The sequence below is a fragment of the Paramormyrops kingsleyae genome, chromosome 17 (assembly GCF_048594095.1).
Source record: "Paramormyrops kingsleyae isolate MSU_618 chromosome 17, PKINGS_0.4, whole genome shotgun sequence".
NCBI classification, from domain to species: Eukaryota; Metazoa; Chordata; class Actinopteri; order Osteoglossiformes; family Mormyridae; genus Paramormyrops; species Paramormyrops kingsleyae.
Window position 1 is genome coordinate 20701937 of NC_132813.1, and position 21702 is coordinate 20723638.

Consider the following 21702-nt stretch of genomic DNA (forward strand, 5'->3'; position numbering starts at 1 on the left):
TCTTTTTTTTTGAGGGGGGGGGGGTCTTAATAGGCGGTATCTGAGGGAGTGAAGTAGTGGTTAAAATAAGATGGAATGAAGACTGCATTTCAGAACCAATTGGGACTCAATTAACAATCGGCATAATCAGCGCAACCCGTCGTAGCACCATGCAGAACATCTAGGTACGCGGGCCGAGATTCGGACCAGCTGGAACGTCATTAGGCCTGAAATGACCTTTCCCATCTCTGAAAAACGCTCTCTGGGAGAGCAGAAGAACGAGCCGTGATGGAAGTAAAATCCAATTACGCTTTTGACGGCGAGCTGACATTGAAAAAGTCCCGCCTGAGCGCGGGCCGCGTGTTAAAAGCCCGCCGGTCCACCTCTGCGGCAAATTAGATTTGCAGGGATGTGTACGGCTGCTCCGTGAGCCCTTCAGGGGCACACTCTGCGCTCGCCACGTGGGGACGCCTCGCTAGGCTACAATCCGTTTTTAAGCCAAATGTGTCCCATGAACTCTCCTGACCCACCCTTGTTTAAGATGGATGCAAACCAGTTTGTGGGAGGAGACTGACAGATTACTGCATCATCTATAGGAAGGATAGATATTGCATCAGATTGAATAATTAAGTTGTCTTTCCCTTTGATTTGTGTATAATAAATTGTTGATCAATGTTGTGATGACCTCACAACTCCAGGGTTGTGGCTTAATTCCCGCTCCTGGCTCTGTGAGTGTGTGTGTGTGAGGGTTACGTCCATGTTTTATTGTGGGGACCAAATCTTCCCCACAATGTAATAAAAACATTTTATTTTGATGTTGTGTGGACCAGCTTTTCAGTCCCCTCAAGAGGATACTACATTTTATAAGAATCTGTGACTGGAAACAAAAAATTGATTTGTATTTTATTTGGTTACTTATAGGTAAGGTTAGGGCTGAGTGGGGTTAAGGTTGTTATAGTTAGGATTAGGGTTTTTCCCAAAGAAATGATTGGACGGTCCCCACAACGTTACAAATACAAAAGTGTGTGTCCCTGTGTGTGAGTGTGTGTCTTGCTTGTTCTTCCCTTGTTGGCACGGGCTTTCTGCTGGCCCCTCCTTCATCCTCCCACAGGCCAAAAAATGATCTGTGACAGTGAGTGACAGTGTGTGACAGTGTGTGACAGTGTGCTATGGGATGGACCAGTTTGCCATCCAGAGCATCCCCTGCCTCATGCCCTGAGCTTCCTGACATAATTTCCAAGCGCTTTGTGACCCTCTGCTGGGCCACCAGTTATGGGTGATGGATGATAGATGTGTAAAGTGTTAAGTGGTTAATATTAAACCCCCCAGGCTTAGTCATTGGGATTCCAAGAGAGGACAGGAAGATGATCGTGTTGCAGCTCTGGGTGCTTCCCGTTGCGTGATGGGATTCCTTCGATCTTTGACGGAAGTAGAGTGGTGATAATTAGGGTCTAACTTTGTGTCTAATGCTGCCCATCTGTTACTTGAGCGAGAGCCTCCTTGACAGCCTGGCCCCTTAACATGTCAGTGCTGTTACCACTCGCTGTCTGTATCTTTAATGCAGGGATAGCTGCCTGGGTGCTCCTGGATTTGAGTCCTGTGACTAGAAAGTGAAACGGCAATAATGGGCTCCTTTACATGATCCATCTCCGACCTCTAAACAAACGCATCCGCAAATTGATTTCCGCCACGGAGCGGAGCTGACATTTGTAGGTGCCGAAAGCCGCCCGACCCTTTTGATCCCTCTGCAGAGGGGATTAAGCTGGGCTCAGTCCGGAGGTTGGGTAATTCCTGCAGCAGCTCCTGCGTCCGTGCCTTCTGTATCTTCTGGGTGTGCACAGATGGACGCCCTGTCGCTGTAGTGCTTTTCTCAACGATACGGTGGAAAGTCCAGCTGCTTGTTTTGCTTGCCCAGGTGGTGGTGCACTCCAAAGACCACCAACGACTGTATCGCATTTCGCCCTGGGCCAAATATGTGACGCAGATGGACACAGCTGTCATCTACGACTGGGTGCACTGGGACCCCCCGCACCCTTATCAGGTGAGTACATGGAGATGTTTCTCTCTAAGGATACGCTTGAAAAAAGGCTAAAAGGAGCCTGCCTTTCTGAATTTCTGAAGACGAGGATTTATTTGTGTGCCCCGTCGGATGGCTCCGTCCTGCGATATTGCTGAGAATAATTCCGTTGTACGAATTCGTGGTCCCCTTCCCTCAGGCCACCCACCCTCGCCCCAAGAAGCCAAGGAGCTTGAGGATATACGAGTCCCACGTTGGGATCGCCTCCCCCGAGGGGAAAGTGGCGTCTTACACCAACTTCACAGCCAATGTGCTGCCTCGAATCAAAGATCTCGGTGAGTGATGAAATCAAACGAAACCGCCTTTAATCTTGGCGCCATGTGACGTAAAGGGTTATCTCAACTGAATCAAAATCAGGAATCTGAAACTTCTCTATAAATTCAAGCAACAATTAGCTTGCATCGCTGTCTCTTATTGCCGGATACAGATTCTGGACTCCTTGCATGTTTACTAAACAGTTACTCTAAAAATTCCAGAGTGGTATCCTCTCCTTGGCATCCCCCTACCTTTTGCTTCTTGGTATATTCTTCACTGCAATCTTGTACTCGATAATGGACGGATGATCGCTCCATAACTCCTGACCCAAGATAAGCTGATGGAAGGATGGATGGATGATAGATCCGTATTGTTCATTCCTGTGCTCTGAAAAACATAGTAAACCAATATGCTATCTGGTCACAGGGACAGAGAGCGAGTATCGTGGGATGCTTTATTGCCTGTCAGTTTTTAATCAGCGTTCCAGCTACCCTGGAGTCCTCAGCACCCAGGGCTGCGGAGTCGTGTAAATCAAGCAACTCACTTCGTCAGCACTTCCGTGACCCTTCTGGGACTCGTTTCCCAGCGTTGGGACACGCTTTGTTTGTAGAGCGGCGATGAAACCAGGCTAAGGACAAATCTGGGGAAATTGGGAGGGGTGGGGGGGGGTGGCGCTCAGAGAGTGGTGGTATTCATGCCAGTTTTATAACTCGAAGCACACTGTCGCTGTTACTGTGGGACCTCTTTCAGGCCAGCGTGGATATGTGGGGGTGATTGGCAGCTTAGTAGCTTAGCACACAGCCTGAAGAAGTTGCCGGGTGATTCTCCTGGTGAATTCCTGCAGAGCAAGATGACTCATCTGTTCAATAACCGCAGGTCCCAACCTAAAAACCCAGCAATCCCAGCTGGTCCTCATCCTCCCACCACGAATAGTGTTTTGCTGAATTGAGGCCGGTCGTAGTCCTAGATGTCACCAGCAAAGTCAACATAGCAGACTAAGATCCAACACTCTAAAGATCCACATCTAAGTAATTCCTTTTTGTGACGTGGATCGTTCGGTTTGGTTGCTCGACCCAGAAATCCTCTCTGGGAATAAACCTTTCCGTGCCGCGGCAGCGGTATTTCGAGATTTGAAACGGATAGATCCTCCAAGGACCTAAACTCTTGCCTTTTGACTGACCGCCTAAAACTCCTGGGAAGTAGAGTGCTAAAAAAGTGCAACTTCACTTATTCTTTGGGGCTTCCAGGCTTTCTTTTCCCCGTCGACAGTATGCACAGCCATGGACAGTTGTTTATCTCTCCATCCATCTTCTACACAATTATGCAGTACAGAATAACCGGGGGCAGAAGAGCGCCCTGCTTCATACACACTCTATGGCCAAAAGTATGTGGGCACCCCTATCCCTTGTAGGAATTGCTGACAACGGCGTGTAGTTAAGCACAGGGTGTCACATAATCTCCTGCAGCGATCAATAGCAGCAGGATTAGTGGCCGTACAGTTAGTGACTTTCCACTTGGCACCATCATAGGATGCCATCTTTCCGACAGGTCAGCTCTCCACAGCAGCCCTGGTCAACCACCAGTGAGCTGACTGTGAAGGTAAAAATGTGACAGAACGGGACCTGATCACCCAACATCCATACCTAACCCGAATAGCCGCTAGTCCCACCAGCAATGTTCTGACATCTAATGGAAAACCTTCCCAGAAGAGTAAAGGATATTACAGCAGCAAAGGGCCGACCAGCTGCATATTAATATCACTGCATTTGGAATGAGATGCAAGACAAGCTGGTGTCCACATACTTCTGGCCATATAGTGTGCACTCCTACACACAATCAGACACTGTGGGCTGTTTAGAGGAATTACAGCAGTTCCCCTGCATGTCTTTGGACTGTGGGAGGAATCCGGAGCCTCTGAAGGATCCCGCATGGAGGAGTCACAGCGGGAAACATGCTAACCCTCCATGCCCTACAGACCCCCCAGCCAGGAGCCGCGAGGTGCCGCCGTTACCCAAACCTCCTAGAGCGGCTGTCAGAAACAATCATCTCTAATTAAGCGAGATTCCTCCCACGCAGATCTGTAGGAACTATGAAGGGGGTGGGGCCCTTTCCAGGTTAGGCAGGGTGGTTAAGTGCAGGGTGCTGATTCATCTGTGCCCGCTGTTCCTCCCCAGGCTATAACTGCATACAGCTGATGGCCATCATGGAACATGCCTACTATGCCAGCTTCGGTTACCAGGTCACCAGCTTCTTCGCCGCGTCAAGGTAAACCGCTCACTGCTGGCCGGAGGACAAGAACCTTCCGGAAATGCGGCCGCCTCTCTTGGGATTTCTGTGACCCAGATAAAATATTTTTTTTTGGGGGGGGGGGGGCAGTCACAAAGGGTCGTTTGCTATTCTGTTTGGACCGCTCAGGCGAGAGATGCGAAGGAACTCTGCAAAGAAAAAAAAGAAAAACGAAAGTCTGAGGATGTTCTGGCACTTTAAGTTTGAGAGGGAAAAAGCTGTCATTTCAATTTACCAGTGAATGGCTGATTTGTTAGCTAGTGAATTATTCTTTTTTTCTGGCTCTCGGTGTATTTTACTTGGAAAGAAGCATTTGCCTAAAATATTTAGTATACAGGCAAATGTAGTAATGTGGAGTCAGTTTTAAATGAATAGATCATAAGATTGTGTGCTTATGTTATCTATAAAAAAAAGTGTAAAGTACAGCTTGAGTGTAAACTGTAAATTATATTTAATGTAAGCCATATTTCGCACCCTGCGTATGTGATTCTGGCAGTATATTCTCTGGACGAGGTACATATGAAAATTGATGTGTTGTTTGTAGAAAGGTTTCTCGGGATTATTTTTTCCCGTTGCCTGAATACTGAATTATAAAAACAATATTGAAGGCATTTTTGCAGGCAATCGCTTCTTGCTTTCTTAGAACCGGGCGGGAAAGTGATGTATCTTGTGGTCCCGGGGCTGTCGGGGGGTGTATCCGAACAGCCGCTATGGGACCCCGGATGAGTTGAAGGAGCTGATCGACGTGGCACACTCCCTGGGCATCATGGTCCTGCTGGACGTGGTCCACAGTCACGCCTCCAAGAACACGGAGGACGGCCTAAACCTGTTCGATGGCACCGACTCCTGCTTCTTCCACTCAGGACCACGTGGGGAGCACAGCCTATGGGGCAGCCGGCTCTTCAACTACTCCAGGTGAGGCAGTCCGGGCCTGTGTCTGCCTCTGCTCTACATCTGCCTCTACTTTGTGTCTCCTTCTCCTCTGTGTCTGTCTGTCTCTCCTCTTCTTCCCCTCTGTACCTGCCTCTGCGTCTACCTCTCCTCTCCTGTCCTCTGGATCTGCCTCTCCCTTCTACTGTCTTACTCTCCCCTACCTCTGTGTCTGCCTCTTCTCTCCTCTTCATCTTCCTCTCCTCTCCGCTCATCTGCCCCTGCCTCTGCTCTCCTCTGCATCTGCCTCTCTGTTCCCTGCAGAGTTCCCCGCTGTGTCAGAATAGCGTTCCTCTGTCCTCTGATCTCCAGCGCTGTGTTTTTGTGTGTCATCTCCTTACCCACCTCGCAGTGTCTCTGAAAATTTCCAGCTCTGAGTGGGATGCTTTATTTTTTGCCTATATTATGGAGATTCGGAGAAGGGAGAGGAGCTTGGGAGATAAAAGCACGGGAAGTGCCTGGCCGCCCGGAGGCGATGGGCTGCGAGAGCTCAGCCCTCCCGTATCGAGCTGTACGCGGGCAGGTGCTCGCAGGACCATCGCCGTGGTGACCGTGACCTCACATTTCCCAGCAGAGCTGTTTCTGCCCTCAATCCCCCCTCATTCTTCCGGCATTTCCGTGACGATTGTTAATGATCAGTCAGACGACCGCACCAAGAAGACCCTCCGTCACCTTGTCATTCCCCTTTGAATAAAATGTTCATTGTACTCAAATACCTAGATTTTTGACCTTTCACTTCTCCGCTTTCTTTGCACCAAGGTTCAGCCATTTTTGTGGGTTTTTGATTCGCATCTTTCCAGATTAATTTTAACACTGTGCAAAAAAAATACTTGTGCAAAAACTTGGGAGCTGTTCAACAATGAGATGGGGGAAAAAAAGAATAAAGGATTTCACACCATCTTTGTTAAAGGTACCTAATGACCATTAGCTCACTGTGGTCTGCACCTTTCATGAAAACGGCTCTGTCTAATATTATCTACTGCAGAAAGTTTGACCATTATGCTGAAATTTGCACTTAATTTTAAACTTTGTGTCCATATGAGCCAAACCTCAACAGAGCCAACAGAGGCGTGTTTTGTAAAGAACCTCAAAGACATGAAAGTTCAGATAGCTTCTGGATAAACATAGCAGGGTCAGTTCCTGGAACTTAATCTGGTGTCTTTAACCATGGCCCCACCTACTGGCTGATTGTAGTTATGACATTTCTCACTCTAATCTTTCTCCTCGTGGCGAGTCAAAGACATAGTCTGTGCTTTCTTCTCATCCAGGGGACCGTGAGACTCTTAAGAACAAGCGTAAGATAAACAGCAGCAGCCAGCAGTGTCGTGTTCTGTCATCCAAATGCAGCCTGATTTGAAAGACGACGGGGCCTACCCACTATATGCAGAGTTTGAATTTAATGAGCACCCAGTGTCATTAGATGTAAAACTAGACGGGAACTGTTATTTGTTTTTTTATTTATTTGTCTGTTATTTATTTTATTTGTCTGTTATTTGTTTGCTTATTTATTTATTTGTTTACTTTGTCACTGCTGTTGTTTTTTCCTTATGTTTGTCAGCAATTATTTCTGAAGCTCAAAGGCATTAGGCAGGACTCCACAGGGCACAGATTTCTGCTGTGGGGCTTCATCTGGAGTATGTTAAAATGTCTCTGTGTCTCTGCATGTATCTTTGTTGTAAATGAGCAGTGCCACATTTGTTTAGTAGGCGTTGTGTGTGCAGAATAACAAGGGCTTCAGCATTGCGGGATGTTTGGGGGGGGGGGGGGCAGGGGGTGGGCGTGTGCAGATCCAGCTCCGTGGTGATGTTCACGGTGGTTTTTGGTTCCGATAGCTGCTTCCCGGTGTCTTGTCACGCCTGGTTTAGTATTTGGCCTTTTGGGAAAGTGAACGTGCTTTGTGTGTGTTCCTGCTACTGTTAAAGGTACTGCAGCTTATTTGAATTTAGTGCTAAATCCTGTGAATCCGACTCGCCTGTAAAACCTAGAACCACAAAAGTGTTTGTGCCTTGTGTCAAATTTTAAAATCTTCAGTTCCCCAAAGAGCCCACATTGGAGCATACCTCCATCCATTTACAATAAATGCTTATCCAGGACATGATCGTGCTGAGCCTGGAGCTTATCCCAGAATGGACAGGGCACAAGGACAGCATGAATGGCATGACGGTCTATCACACGGCACAGGGACAACGTGGATGGGTTGCCAGTCCATCACAGGGTACAGGGACAGCGAGGATGGGTTGCCAGTCCATCACAGGGTACAGGGACAGCGTGGATGGGTTGCCAGTCCATCACAGGGCACAGGGACAGCGTGGATGGGTTGCCAGTCCATCACAGGGCACAGGGACAGCGAGGATGGGATGCCAGTCCATCACGGCATACGCTCAGTCAGACACTAATGACAGTTTAGAGCCCTGTATGCCTGACTGTGTTTCTGGACTGTGGACTGTACCCACACGGACCTGGAGAGAATACGCCAGAGCACCATTAACAACAAATGATTTAAATGCCTGTTCTGTGTTTGGTAACCATACCCAAACCATACTGACCTATTTAAAACCCAAAACATCCCTGCTAATACTTGTTTTTTAATGATGGTTTTTATTATCCATTATGTGCTTTTTTTTAATAATTATTTATATATTTTTCATTTTGTTTCATAATTTGCCAAAGTCATTAAGATGTGGTAAAACTTTTACTGTGTCTTGACAGAAAAATCCCTTGGTCCTTCCGAGTGAAGCAGAAATGTGTGTAAAATCTGCTGTCTGCTTCCTATTTTGCTGTCGTCTGTGGTTTGTTTGCAGACGAAGGCTTTAATGAAGGAGGATTAGGCGATGAGCCACTAACGAGGCGACTCAGGGTGCGAGAGGGAAGGCAAGCGTTTTGTTTACGAGCTCTGCTGTAAAACACAATGATAAAGGTTGTAGGAGTGATGGATGGATGGATGGAATCATTGTTGGGTGAATATACTTTGGTGGGGGTATTATGTACTTTGGTTCCCATGACCACATATCCAGTGCCTATGGAGGGGACCTCTATAGGAAGCATAGGGGACGCCCTTATTAGTGTAAACACTGTGGACAATTCGGAGAGTAATCGCCTGTAAGCCGCATGTTTCGGGGGCGTGGGAGGAAGTCCGCATAGGCCTTCAAAGAATGTGCAAGCTTTCGGCCTGACCCCTGACCCCAGACCCCAGAGGTGTGAGGCCGCCTTGCTGCTCGCTGATCTGCGGTGCTCCGCCTCACCCTTAATCACACGGCACAGGTGCATGACCACCTCTTGCTCCACGGGCATTCATGCGTGTACACGGGCACGCCTCGGCGCCGTAAAGGATCAAATCAGCACCGTTGCCACAGTGCTGCAGCGAGGCACAGGCTCTGAATCTCTCATTAAGCTGCGGAGACGTCCAGCCAACCGCGCTGTCCGCTAAATTGGCCGCACGCTGCTGGGGCCGGACGCAGTGTCGCCACGGCACCAGCGTGATGTGCGTTAATTGCAGCATCTTTAATGAGCTTCTGTAGGATTCTGTGGCGTATAGCCTGACGTTTCTCCTGCCACTCGTTTATCTACGTTAGTTTCCTCCCTTTCAAATGTATTAATTGAAGTCAGACGCTTCTTGTGGACCTGCAGTGTCTCCCTCCTCTTCCTCCTGTCATTCAGGGGTACCAGTCCAGTGCTGTGCTGTAAACTGTTGTGGGTGATTTTTATTATGATTGTATTTTATTATTGTTATTATTATTAGTTTATATGAGCTAGGCTGACATCTGTTATCAGGATGCTGTGCATGGAATTTTGCAAGGCTTATTCACAAAACCAAAGTTTTTTTCTCTAACACACACTTGTACTTTTTAATACGCTTGTGGACTATGGGAGAGCTGTGCCTGCGATGGATTCCTGCTTTACACAGAAGGCTTCTGACTCAATACGACCTGTCTTGGTGACCAATATAGGGCCTCTACACACAACACCTTTATAAAACAGGAAAAAATCCATTCTTTTCTTACAAAGTCTTATGAATAGTTTGCATTAGAGTAAGCTGTTTACTTGCCTTTAGCAGTAAATTATAGGACTTTACACCAGTAATCAGTGGTGCGGAGTCGGACTGAACAGGAACTCTGAGACCTGAAGCGTTGGCCCGGTTGTGGGGAACCGTCTGCTTCCAGAGCAGCTATGTTGGGTGCCGCGCTACGGTGAAGCGACGGGCCAGCCGTGGTACAGAAAGCCACTTTCCGATGGGTCTGGGCAGGAAGCAAATGGAGGGCTCTGCAGCAGAGCCGCGATGAGCGGGTGGCTCATGCAGGGCGCCCGACTCGTCGTTTAGAATCAAAGGATACGGATCTGCTGAGAGGACAGTAACCTCTCTGCCGTCATTCGCCTGTGGGGACAGGACTTCTGACACCTGTGGGGTGTGGAAGGTTGTGCTGAGGGAGAGAAACGGGGAGACAGAGAGAGAGAGGTACCCTGCTCTGGTGAATAGTACAGACAGTCAGGACTGGGACTTTTAGAAAGAATTGACGTGCAAACAGTAGGTTATTAGCCCTTTTTAAAGAAGTCTGGGTTTCCATTGGTCAGACGGGAACAGTTTAATAGGAAAGCCCCCCCCCACTTACTGTATTGTTGACATTTCCCTTGGGGTGAGAGCGCAGAACAGGCCTCAGATGTCAGAGCAGGATTCGGGAACATGTACGGACCCCCCCCCCCCCCCCCCGACATGCTTTTGTGCATGGCCCACCCCCCCCACCTGGCCAGAGATGGTGACGGGAGCAGTACATCTGTCAGCCGCTTTCATTCCGCTTCATTACGCCTTCATTGTACGCGTTTGTCTTTATTACACCGCAGTAAGGAGGCCAGAGCTTCCTACTGCCTCCTACTCCTCAAATGAGTAAAAGCTGATTGCTTTTCATTATGTGCTGGGGGGGGGGAGCTCAGCCTTACACCTTATGCTGTTTCCTCCTTAGAACAGATCCTACACATCTGTCAAGTGGAAGTTTCCATGAGACTTTACTTGAGGGGCACAAATAATTTAGTAACTCTGTTACTACTCAAGTTCAAATCCTAAACATACTGTATATTAACTGTATGAAATACATGAACTGTTATGTCTGATTAATAATGAACGAACATGGGAGCAGTACATAACTAACACTTTCTAACACCAGTTTCTGGCTAATTAATCCATTAAGTAAGAGTGCACTACTACATCGTGCCTCCTCAACTTTAAGTGTTACTGAACTTTCTAGAGCCTTTTGCAAACCGGCATGTCGAGGATGGCTGCTGTGCCAGTTTTCGCGGATGTTATTTCAGGTCCTGTTTGTTCAGATCCTTTAAATGCTAGGTAGGGTGACTTATCATCCAATTAATCTTTGCAAAGAGGGAGTGATTCTAAAGGAGGGATCAGGCACTAACGAGCCCCCCCACCCCCACCCCCGGCATGTCGGTCCCTGTTCATGGATGTGAAAGAATTTCCGGGGATGTGTAAATGGGATTTGGGTTTTGTGCTTGAAAATCTGGCGGCTAAGCCGTCACAATCCGGTGCGCCATCGAGGATCCGGGGGGGGGCACGGTGGGTTTGATTGCTACCACCTGCCCTGTGGGCCTGGTAGTGTTTCCATGTTGTATGTGTGTGTGTGCCTGTGCTGGACTGGCATCCCGTCCTGGGTGTCCCCTGCCCTGTGTCCTACGATGGACTGTCATCCCGTCCTGGGTGTCCCCTGCCCTGTGTCCTACGATGGACTGTCATCCCGTCCTGGGTGTCCCCTGTCCTGTGTCCTGCGATGGACTGTCATCCCGTCCTGGGTGTCCCCTGTCCTGTGTTGGACTGGGAGGGGCTCCAGCCTCATCGTGACCCTGCACCGGATAAGCATTTATAGGAGATGGATTGAATCAGCAAAGTGTGATTTAGTGGCATCTTATCACATCTGGGCATGAACGTGATGTCTGTTTAATGTTGGTGGTCACCACTTTTACAATAACTTAATGAGTAACGTTACTTCACAGACAAATGCTGCAGTCTGCTTTCAAGGCTTCTGCTGGTCGACACGTGGCACCGACCAGCGTGAAACAGGCATGGCAGCAAAACGCAGGGACTTTATTTGAGATTTGGCAGGAGGGGGGAGGTGAGACAGTTTGGCCATTGGGTCTGTGGATGGTGTGGGAAGATTGTAGTAAAGACACAAAATCTGGGCTTGCTTTTCTCTCACATGTTGGTAAATCAAACTTGCATATGCAGTGCCAGCCAACCACTGGTTTTTACATGCCTTTAGCAATCTTACGAATGTGACGTCCGTCACGTTCGCTTGATGACTGATTTGTCCCCAATGGAACTGGCCAATCACAGTGCCTCTTGTTATGACAGCTGTGATGCTCTGTGTTAGCGTCCACTTACTGATTACTGTCCTGCAATAATCTGTGTTGCCATACATATTGATGTTGTCCTTGAACCTAGAGTTATAGAATGGCTGCTTCCATGTCATATCTGATCAGTCCAATCAGCATCTAGGTCTACATCTTTCCTGCTATCATCCTCTGTGAATAACCCCCACCCCACCCATTCTCGATCCTCTTGTGAGGGAGAACGGTAGCGTGGAGCAGGGGTCCACAGGGCACCATCCTGGAAGTGCTGCAAAGGTCGGGGGGCAGGGGGTGGGGGGGGGGGGGGGTGGAGGGAGAACGTGGTGCTGCCGCTGGGCTGTCAGCGGCCATTGTGGCTCTGGTCTGTGTGTCTCAGGACATGGGGGGGGGGGGGATGTTGAGATACATGACTCTATTGTCTGCCCCCCCACCTTCAGGAGCAGCAGGGTACCTAGGAGGCTGGTTGTGGGGTGTAATCTCCCGGTGCCACCGTCCTCATCAGCCGGCGTTTAATACCGCAGATTAGAGGCCCGTCATGGCGCTTTCAATGGCTTCCCAGAACCAGAGCCGGAGCAGACAGATCGATCCACTCCCCCCCCCCCCCCCCCCATCCAGCCAATCCACAGCTCCCAGCATCCGGCCGTGATGCTCCCGTCGCCTTTCCCAGTGTGAGGGAGGATCGACTTTGGTGAATGAATAGGCCCGAAGGGGCGGGGGTCATGAGGTGGTGGGGGGGCGTTTATCGTGTTAATGCCGGGGGGGGGTCACGGCGCCAGTGGACGCGGTGCCAGGGCTAACGGACTAATCTCCGCAAAGCCTCTGGTTTGAATCTCAGGAGAGGCGTCACCGTCACCCCCCCGTTCCACCACCACCTGACCTGTAAGGACCCGCGGACGGATAAAGTTCGGCTCTCGCCCTCATTCGCCCTGTTTCTGTATAAGAACTACAGCTTTAATCAGATGCACTTTAAAAATAAATGTGCCTGCAGCTGCCTTATCGGACCGAGAAGTCCGTCCCCCGTAGACGTTACGGGAGTCCCGATAATCTCGCTCGCGTTTTGGCCAAGAATTTGGCTGATAACCGCTGTGCCTTGGGTTTCCTGGAGAAATGGGGGCCTTGAGGACTGCCGGTGTGGGGTTCCCTGCTAAATCCCGTCAGATGCGCTTGGCAGGCAAAGGGCGCTGTTGTTTTCCCGGCCCATACCATCGTACTCATCTTTCCACTGAACCAGAATTCAGAAAAAACAACTTTCCAGCCTGAGATATGACTGACTGGGCAGGGAGAGGGAGACAGCATGATTTCACAGGGGAGAAACTATCTAATCCCTGTTCTGTGTCAAGACCTGCAAACCTTAACTTTTTAATTCTCAAGCCATAATAATCTTATATATGCTCTGCCCCACGTGGATCAATAAAGTATGAATAATAATCTTAGATACTTAGGACTCTGAGGCAAAAGAAAAGAGAGTTTGAAAGAGAATGCATCTATCTGATGGTGTTAATGTGGATGCTGGATATGCTCAGCTGCCTCGTTAACTTTAAGAGGTAACAGCAGAAGGTTATCCAGGCCAAGTGGGGAGGTGGAAAGGCAGCATGTGAAAGACCCAGATCAGGGACTGTTGGCCTGATTCTCGAAACCCCTGCAAACACTTTGCCTGTAGACAGTTAACATGTCTGTAACTCTGCCTGGTCTGTGTCTCTGTCTGTATCTCTGTCTGTCTGTCTCTATCTGTGTCTGTCTGTGACTGTGTCTGTCTGCCTGGTCTGTGTCTCTGTCTGTATCTCTGTCTGTCTGTCTCTATCTGTGTCTGTCTGTGACTGTGTCTGTCTGCCTGGTCTGTGTCTCTGTCTGTATCTCTGTCTGTCTGTCTCTATCTGTGTCTGTCTGTGACTGTGTCTGTCTGCCTGGTCTGTGTCTCTGTCTGTATCTCTGTCTGTCTGTCTCTATCTGTGTCTGTCTGTGACTGTGTCTGTCTGCCTGGTCTGTGTCTCTGTCTGTATCTCTGCCTGTCTGTCTCTGTCTGTATCTCTGCCTGTCTGTCTCTGTCTGTATCTCTGCTTGTCTGTCTCTGTCTATCTTTTACTATTTGTGTCTGTCTGCCTGGTCTCTCTCTGCCTCTGTCTGTGTGTCTGTCTGTGTACCTGAGCCACACTGTGATCACAAAGAGGAAGACTCCATTTGCATCAGCAATTACTTCAGACTCATCAAACAAGCACTGTCCAGTAATTCCCCTGTCCTGAAACCCTGGATGCCCCAACCGCGGTGGCGCATGGCAGCCCTTTCAGGAGGAGGGATTTGCAGAACGGAAGGCTTAGCCCGCCCTCCCAGCGCCCTGACCACACGCCGCATCCATCATGCTGTCAGGAGGCCTGATCTGTGCGCTCCGCTTTGGCCAAATGACCCGTTACCCATTAAAATGTGTCCTTATGTGACTTTCCTGTAAAGGGACGCATCACCTTGTGTTCCTGATCTCCGGGGAGAAGTCCGGAGTCCCCTCAACTTTATATTTATCTGGTCCTTGTTCCAGAGTAGTTTTTTTGGTGTTATGGACGACCATGTCTGGTGCGTGACCCGGCGCATATATAAGCATGTCCTTTGGTGGAAGGGCATTCGGTCGCCTGGGCAGAAGTGTGGCTTCAGAATGTTTCATATCTGTACTCAAATGAGAAGAGGACAGCTGATCCATTCTCTGCAGCCTTGCATCCCTGAGGCTGTGGCTTCGATTCATGCCCTGCTTCTGCAAATTTACGTGTTCTTCCCATGACCATTCAGTCCGGGGAACATCTCTGAACTGACTGTAGTGTGGGTGTATGTGAGCCTGAGCCCTGTGATGGACTGGCGTGCCGTCTGGCGGGTCCCCTTCCTGTGCCCTGTGATGGACTGGTGGGTCCCCTTCCTGTGCACTGTGATGGACTGGCGGGTCCCCTTCCTGTGCCCTGTGATGGACTGGCGGGTCCCCTTCCTGTGCACTGTGATGGACTGGCGGGTCCCCTTCCTGAGCCCTGTGATGGACTGGCGGGTCCCCTTCCTGAGCCCTGTGATGGACTGGCGGGTCCCCTTCCTGAGCCCTGTGATGGACTGGCGGGTCCCCTTCCTGAGCCCTGTGATGGACTGGCGGGTCCCCTTCCTGTGCACTGTGATGGACTGGCGGGTCCCCTTCCTGAGCCCTGTGATGGACTGGCAGGTCCCCTTCCTGTGCCCTGTGATGGACTGGCGGGTCCCCTTCCTGTGCCCTGTGATGGACTGGTGCGTCCCCTTCCTGTGCCCTGTGATGGACTGGCGGGTCCCCTTCCTGTGCCCTGTGATGGACTGGCGGGTCCCCTTCCTGTGCCCTGTGATGGACTGGCGGGTCCCCTTCCTGTGCCCTGTGATGGACTGGCGGGTCCCCTTCCTGTGCCCTGTGATGGACTGGCGGGTCCCCTTTCTGTGCCCTGTGATGGATTGGCGGGTCCCCTTCCTGTGCCCTGTGATGGACTGGCGGGTCCCCTTCCTGTGCCCTGTGATGGACTGGCGGGTCCCCTTCCTGTGCCCTGTGATGGACTGGCGGGTCCCCTTTCTGTGCCCTGTGATGGATTGGCGGGTCCCCTTCCTGTGCCCTGTGATGGACTGGTGCGTCCCCTTCCTGTGCCCTGTGATGGACTGGCGGGTCCCCTTCCTGTGCCCTGTGATGGACTGGCGGGTCCCCTTCCTGTGCCCTGTGATGGACTGGCGGGTCCCCTTCCTGTGCCCTGTGATGGACTGGCGCGTCCCCTTCCTGTGCCCTGTGATGGACTGGAACACCCTACGTTTACTGTCCTTTAAACGGCAAACAGGATCCTGTCTTTTGCTTCCATGGCAAACCGCTAAACCACAGCATGTTGCTGTAGTCCCTCCCTCCAGTGCTTACGGCAGAGTGGTTTTTAATTACCCCCTTTTCAGAACCTGACCCAGGGTAAGCGTGCTGGAAATGATCCTGGTGGGAGCACGGCGTGCATATCGCCCCCCCAAACCGGCCGCTTTTCCGCTTTAATTATAACATCGTCGTAGCTGCAAGGACAGCCGGCCGGGAGGCTTAATGATTTCTTAAAAATGGGGCTTAATGAAGAGTCGTGTAATTAATATTTTTGCCCCTGCCCCACCCCCACCCCCACTTCTGATTATAGCTACATCAGGAAACGGCGTGTGATATTTATTTTGGTTTTTGGTTCGGCATCATGAATGGTGAAGTTCCGGGGGGGGGGGGGGCTTCAGAAATCCAATTAAGTGAAGTGATGTGGGAGAGGGGGGTGTGTCCTAATGGCATTTTTAATGCTGGCGATTTCTCTTAAGTGCGAACATCAGCCTAATAAATATTAATAATAATACTTGTATCCCTGTGATAATACTGTAGGTGGCATGAAATACGATGTGAATGGACAGTGATTATGGAGCCATCCATCCGTCTTCCTGAGCACTCCCACTCGCAGCGGGATTACGGCGCTCATGTGGAGTTTGATTGTTTGCTCATTTATTTGGGGCGGCAGGCCTTCCTGCGGAGCTCCTCCGTGAGCGAGTGGAACTTCAGAAACCCGTAGCACAGCGTGGCCTCCAGACAACCAAAGCAGTGAAGCTGTTCTCCTGACAACCCAGTGTGCCTCTGTTCTCTCCCCCCCCAGCTGGGAGGTGCAGCGTTTCCTGCTCTCCAATCTGCGCTGGTGGATGGAGGAGTACCGCTTCGACGGCTTCCGCTTCGACGGAGTGACCTCCATGCTCTACCATCACCACGGCATCGGTAGGTTGCCCCCTTCCGGTGATCCTTCCGTTCCGCAGCCCCAGGTAATCCCACCTGTGGCCCGTGTCATCATGGCTCGTTATTCCGGTAACCTCCTCGGGGAGTGACTTTCAGACTGGTCATCCACAGCTTACCTGTGTTTTCAGAGGAGGTCTTAATCAGCTTCTCCTTGAGAAGAATAAATTTGTTCGTCCCCATAGTTGGGTGTCAATCAGGGGTAGTAATTATGTTACAAATCGCCGATGCAGGGAGACAAATTTGCATAAATAACCCAGTAACGATCATTAAAGGCAGGAGACCTTGGTATACTAATTAACTCCTCACGGTTGATTGTTTTGCGTTTCCAACAGGTGAAACAATGGCTGATTTCACAAGCTAAACAACTGCCATAGTCTCTCTCTCTCTCTCTCTCTCTCTCTCGCTCTCAGGCACAGGCTTCTCTGGTGACTACAGTGAATATTTTGGCCTTCAAGTGGACGAGGACTCACTGGTTTACCTGATGGTGGCCAATCACATCCTACACAGCCTCTACCCAGAATGCATCACCATCGCCGAGGTGAGAGTGGTAACCTTGGAAACACTCCCCATGACTGATCAGCTAACTGTGAAGTCAAATCTTTGTATTATGATGTCATAGCCCCAAATGTTCCGGTTTTCATTCAGAAGAAGTGCATGATGGGGATTTCATGGATAAACAGGGCTTAGACAAACAAAACGGATTTAATACTCAAAATTAGGAGACAAAGTGGAGGCAACGCTTCCAGTAAGCATGGTGTTGAGAAGGGTGTGGGAGCTACGAGCAGGGGCCACACTGTCCTCCCCAGGAGAAATGGGGCCGTCCTGATGCATCGTTTCGTCTAACGAATCAAAAGGTTTGCTTGTATTGGAATATCTGACACCATAAGATTTTTGTTCATCTTTGCACTCTGAGCTATATTGTCAGTATTTGTGTCTGTGTGAATGTGATAAAATGGCAGAAATCTGGCTTTTATGATCCTGTAACTAAAGGGCTTCAGCTTAGTTCAGCTTTCACATGGAGAACAGCAGAGTCCTTCCTGAGGTTCTGACTGTAGGTAGAGGCCAGCAGCATCTCTAAATCACCATGCCCCCTGCAGGATGTGTCTGGAATGCCAGGGCTCTGCCGAGGGATCCAGGAGGGGGGGTGTGGCTTCGACTACCGCCTCGCCATGGCCGTCCCTGACAAATGGATCCAGGTAAGCCCCCCCCGTCCACTAGATGGGAGAGAGGGACAGCTGTGCTTGTCTTGGGGACACGGCTCGGCCCCCCTGCCCTCAGGGTAATCTGCCACGTTTGGTGTCACATGGCAGGCAGCAGTGACCTGGTTGACGCGTACGTTGGCTCGTAATTTCAGAGAATACTCTGCGTCTCGGGAAGGATCCTCTGCATAACAAAACGGGGCCTACGATTGCATGGCGATGCTGAGGAAAGCGGCTTTGATCCGAGTCCTCTCTCGCCCACCATTAAAATTTAAGACGGCATGAATTAATGGGTCCCGTCGGCACATGCTGTGTGCTGAAGTGAGCATCACTCAGTCAGGCCTCTGTCCTCTGGCTGCGTGTGGGGAAAGTGACGCTGCAGAGACTCACCTCCGCAGAGCTCTGAGTCACGCTCACCTCTTCCCGGTGCTCTCTGTCACCTGTCTGGCTCTCCCGTGCTGATGGCTGGCATCAGAACAGCTCCGACAAATGCACAGATGAGTCAGTAACACCCTGGCAGATAATGCATCTACTATTAATGATCTGAAAAATACTTATAAGGTCTTGTGTCTCATACCTGCATGTCACAGTGCTTAATTGGGGAATGGATCTAAACGGCCAATAGGAGTGTTTTATTTCATCACATGATATGTAGGCACTTTGCTTCATTTGGCTTGCTAGTCTATCGCAATTAAATCAGTTTAGTACTTTAGAAATACGTTGTTTATTGTTAAGGCATCATTGTTCCCACTCATTGTCTCTCTATCAATAGAGACTGCCAGAAAGTAACTGCTGTAGAGTATATTTCTGTAGTGTTCTTTAGAATAAGAAACATTCTGATAAAGGCTGTGTAGAACTTCACAATATGTCTGGTGGCCAAGTTGTATTGTTAGGGTACAAATGAAAAAGCAAACGAACGACAGGACTGTGCTTAGTGATCAGACGCAGCGAGGTGCCTCTTTGGCGATGGGTGTAAATCTGTATGAAGATGCAACCCTTCCCTACAAGCCAAAACCACAAGACTCCGACACGGGAGAGAAAATGAAGCTGGAGGCTTATAATGGGCAAACTTACTGTAATGTAATACAAGGCTGTGGTGAGCTAATGAGAGGGAGAATGTTTTTAATCATTGGCATCTGTGATCGCTTGCATTTTATGGGTTTCCTTAATATTTTTGTAGGAATATAGAAGTATAAAAGGAAAAAAAAAAATTCATCAAAAGTGATTACTTTTCAATCTGTTGCAGCGCTTAAGGATAACCCGTTTAAGCCCCCCCCCCCCCCCAAAAAAAAAAGTGTCAAATAAAACAAATGAAAAATGTCTGTACCATTTTCATGATGTTTTAAACACCTGGGTTCACACTTATACCTTCATATCTGGGCATGAAACGTTCAGTTTGCAGATCCATGCCACCCCAGATGCGCTGCTCTGTATGTCCGTGGGTAGGTCACTCCCTTCCGGGTGGCTGAGCCGGGCTTCTCCTGAGAGCGTTCTGTGAACACACTGCAGAGCTCTCTGCTGTGAGGGAGCCCTGGTGCTAAACCGTGCACGTAGTGCCAAAGTTAACAGGGGGCCTCCAGTGGATATGCCATACTGCAGGCCTGCCCTTAGTGGTGTGTGCATGCCTCTACCTCCAGCGGGCATCTTCCTCCAGCAGGCCTCCGTCTCCAGGAGGCCTGCGATGCACTTTAAAAGTGCACCTTCACAAGCCTGTTCTTTCTCCTCACTTTGCTCTATATGTCATGCCTGTGCGGGAAAATAGAAAATGCCGGCGTCTCATACACCGTTTTCAGGGATACTTCATGTCGCTGGCCGCATCTCCAGAGAAACAAAGGCACAAATTGAATAAAATTTCCGTAAAAAGTAAGAGGATAATTAGAGAAAGCAGATAGGCTTTCAAAGATACCTACAGAAAAACATGGTTTTAAGCTTTGTAAGTCGCTTTGGAAAGATCCTTATGCTAAAATAAATGATAAAACGTCTTCAGTTATTATTACTTTATTTAAATAAAAAGGTTACTCTTAAGCAAAAATCAGTCCTTGGCCTGTTGTGAAATAACGGCGCAGGATGAATGGAAATATGCAACACAATAATGATAATTGAAGGACCGGGAGTTATTTAATTAATGACTTGAGCACATTTGCCAGTCCTCTTAAGGTAGCTGCTTTTCTCGTTAAATGGGCCATTTTCTTGGGCCGGTAATTATGGCGCTCGTTAAATGATTTCCCTGAAAGGGCTGAGTGATGGCGGGGGGGTGGGTTTCGGCTGAAGGTCGTCACTGTCTGCCTTTCGCTGTCCCCTCCCCCTCACCACTGTCGCTGCTCCCCTCCCCGCTGTTTGTGTCCCTTGTCTGTTTCTCTCTGAGAGGCAGTTTGCTGACTTCTGCCTGCCCTCCGCGAGGCGGAGGGATCCCTTACGGGACGCTCTTTGTGCCCAGAACGGTCCACATTGTCTCAGAGGAGTCGTGGTATTGTGCAGGAATTATTCTGGACGTCATTATTAACCGATCCAGCTTATAAATACATAATCCGTAAAAAAAATTGAGTAACGTAGCATTTATCCATCCATCCATCCATCCATAGCGGTGGTGAGCAAGGAGCCCAGAAAGCAAGTGGCACAAGACAGAGGACATCCTGGGCAAGATGCCAGGGAATACAGTCACATGTTAGAGATGGAAGTTCATCTAAGAGCATGTTCTTGGGCTGTAGGAGAAAACCAGAGAGCCCTTATACTAGAGTGGCCAATCTTATCCAGAAAGGGCTGTTGGATATGTGGGTCTATGTCTCAACTGCCTAATTAGGTTACTGATTAGAGGACTGATTGGCTGAAGACTCCTCACACCTGGGTGTGAACCACTGACCTGAAGGTTATCCCAAAATCCTGCACACACACTGGCTGACCGTCTCTGGCTTATACGGCCTGACCTGCATCAGTCGCTGAATGCAGGGTCCTGTGCAAATGCACATCTGCAGCCTCTTATCCTGAACAGGGCCGAGGGGAGCCTGGGGCCCATCACAGGGCGGCGCAGGGCACAAAGCTGGGCGACGCCCCGAGTTCGATGCCATGATGCCCCACGGCACATACATACACAAACGAAGGGCAATTTATGCTGATTCTGAGTCCTTGGAGGATGCAAACTCCACACACACAGTGTGCAGGTGGGTTTCGAACCCCCAACCCTGAGTGAGAGGCAGAAGGTCTGATGTCAGCACCCAGCCAATGGCGCTTTATCCGAACCCAGTCTTTGCCGCTTCCTCTCATTGCCTTCGATCCTCTCTCTCCACAGCCCTTGCTGCTTAACCTCAAACTTCAGTCCTAGAGGGCAACAAGAGAAAAGATTTCACCTCATTTAAGCAATTAGAATTCACTTCTCGTTAATATGAATCAATACTACTCCCCCCGGCTAGCCAGGACTATACTTGAGCTGTATATTTAATTATTTATCAGGCATTTTGAAACGTCCCCACCGCTGTCATTTAGAATGTCAAAACATCGCCGTGGTGATTAGTCTCCTGGAATGTCTGCCTGAGCTTGTGTGCCCTCTACTGGCCAGTGATGGAACTTTAGTTGGGATTCGTCAAAGCCAGATTGTTGGACTTCCTGCCGGTGGCTTCACAAGTGTCCAGTGGGTCCTTGCACTCTCATAAACCTCATTAATCACTCGTTATTGACATCTGTCCCACCATCAAAGCCTCCATCCATTTTGGGAGATTAGCGACTGATAGTGGTGCCACAGTAGTACCCAGGTGGTGGGTAAGGCACCCCCCCCCCCCCCCCCCGCCATTGGTTCGTTCCTTTCACCTTGCCTCCATGGAGTTTACTTATTTGAATGCCATTGATTCCTTCCAATATTTTTGTCA

General features: G+C 49.6%; 1 protein-coding gene across 1 annotated transcript in view; it reads left to right on the forward strand.

Moving 5' to 3' along the window:
• gbe1b (glucan (1,4-alpha-), branching enzyme 1b) overlaps positions 1 to 21702 on the forward strand; it is a 73438-nt gene that overhangs the window by 23474 nt on the left and 28262 nt on the right. Inside the window, exons 4-10 of the mRNA XM_023826143.2 lie at positions 1895 to 2020; positions 2196 to 2331; positions 4486 to 4576; positions 5303 to 5512; positions 16510 to 16625; positions 17054 to 17181; positions 17741 to 17839. Of these exons, the coding sequence (XP_023681911.1) occupies positions 1895 to 2020; positions 2196 to 2331; positions 4486 to 4576; positions 5303 to 5512; positions 16510 to 16625; positions 17054 to 17181; positions 17741 to 17839 (906 nt within the window). The remainder of the gene's footprint in view (positions 1 to 1894; positions 2021 to 2195; positions 2332 to 4485; positions 4577 to 5302; positions 5513 to 16509; positions 16626 to 17053; positions 17182 to 17740; positions 17840 to 21702) is intronic.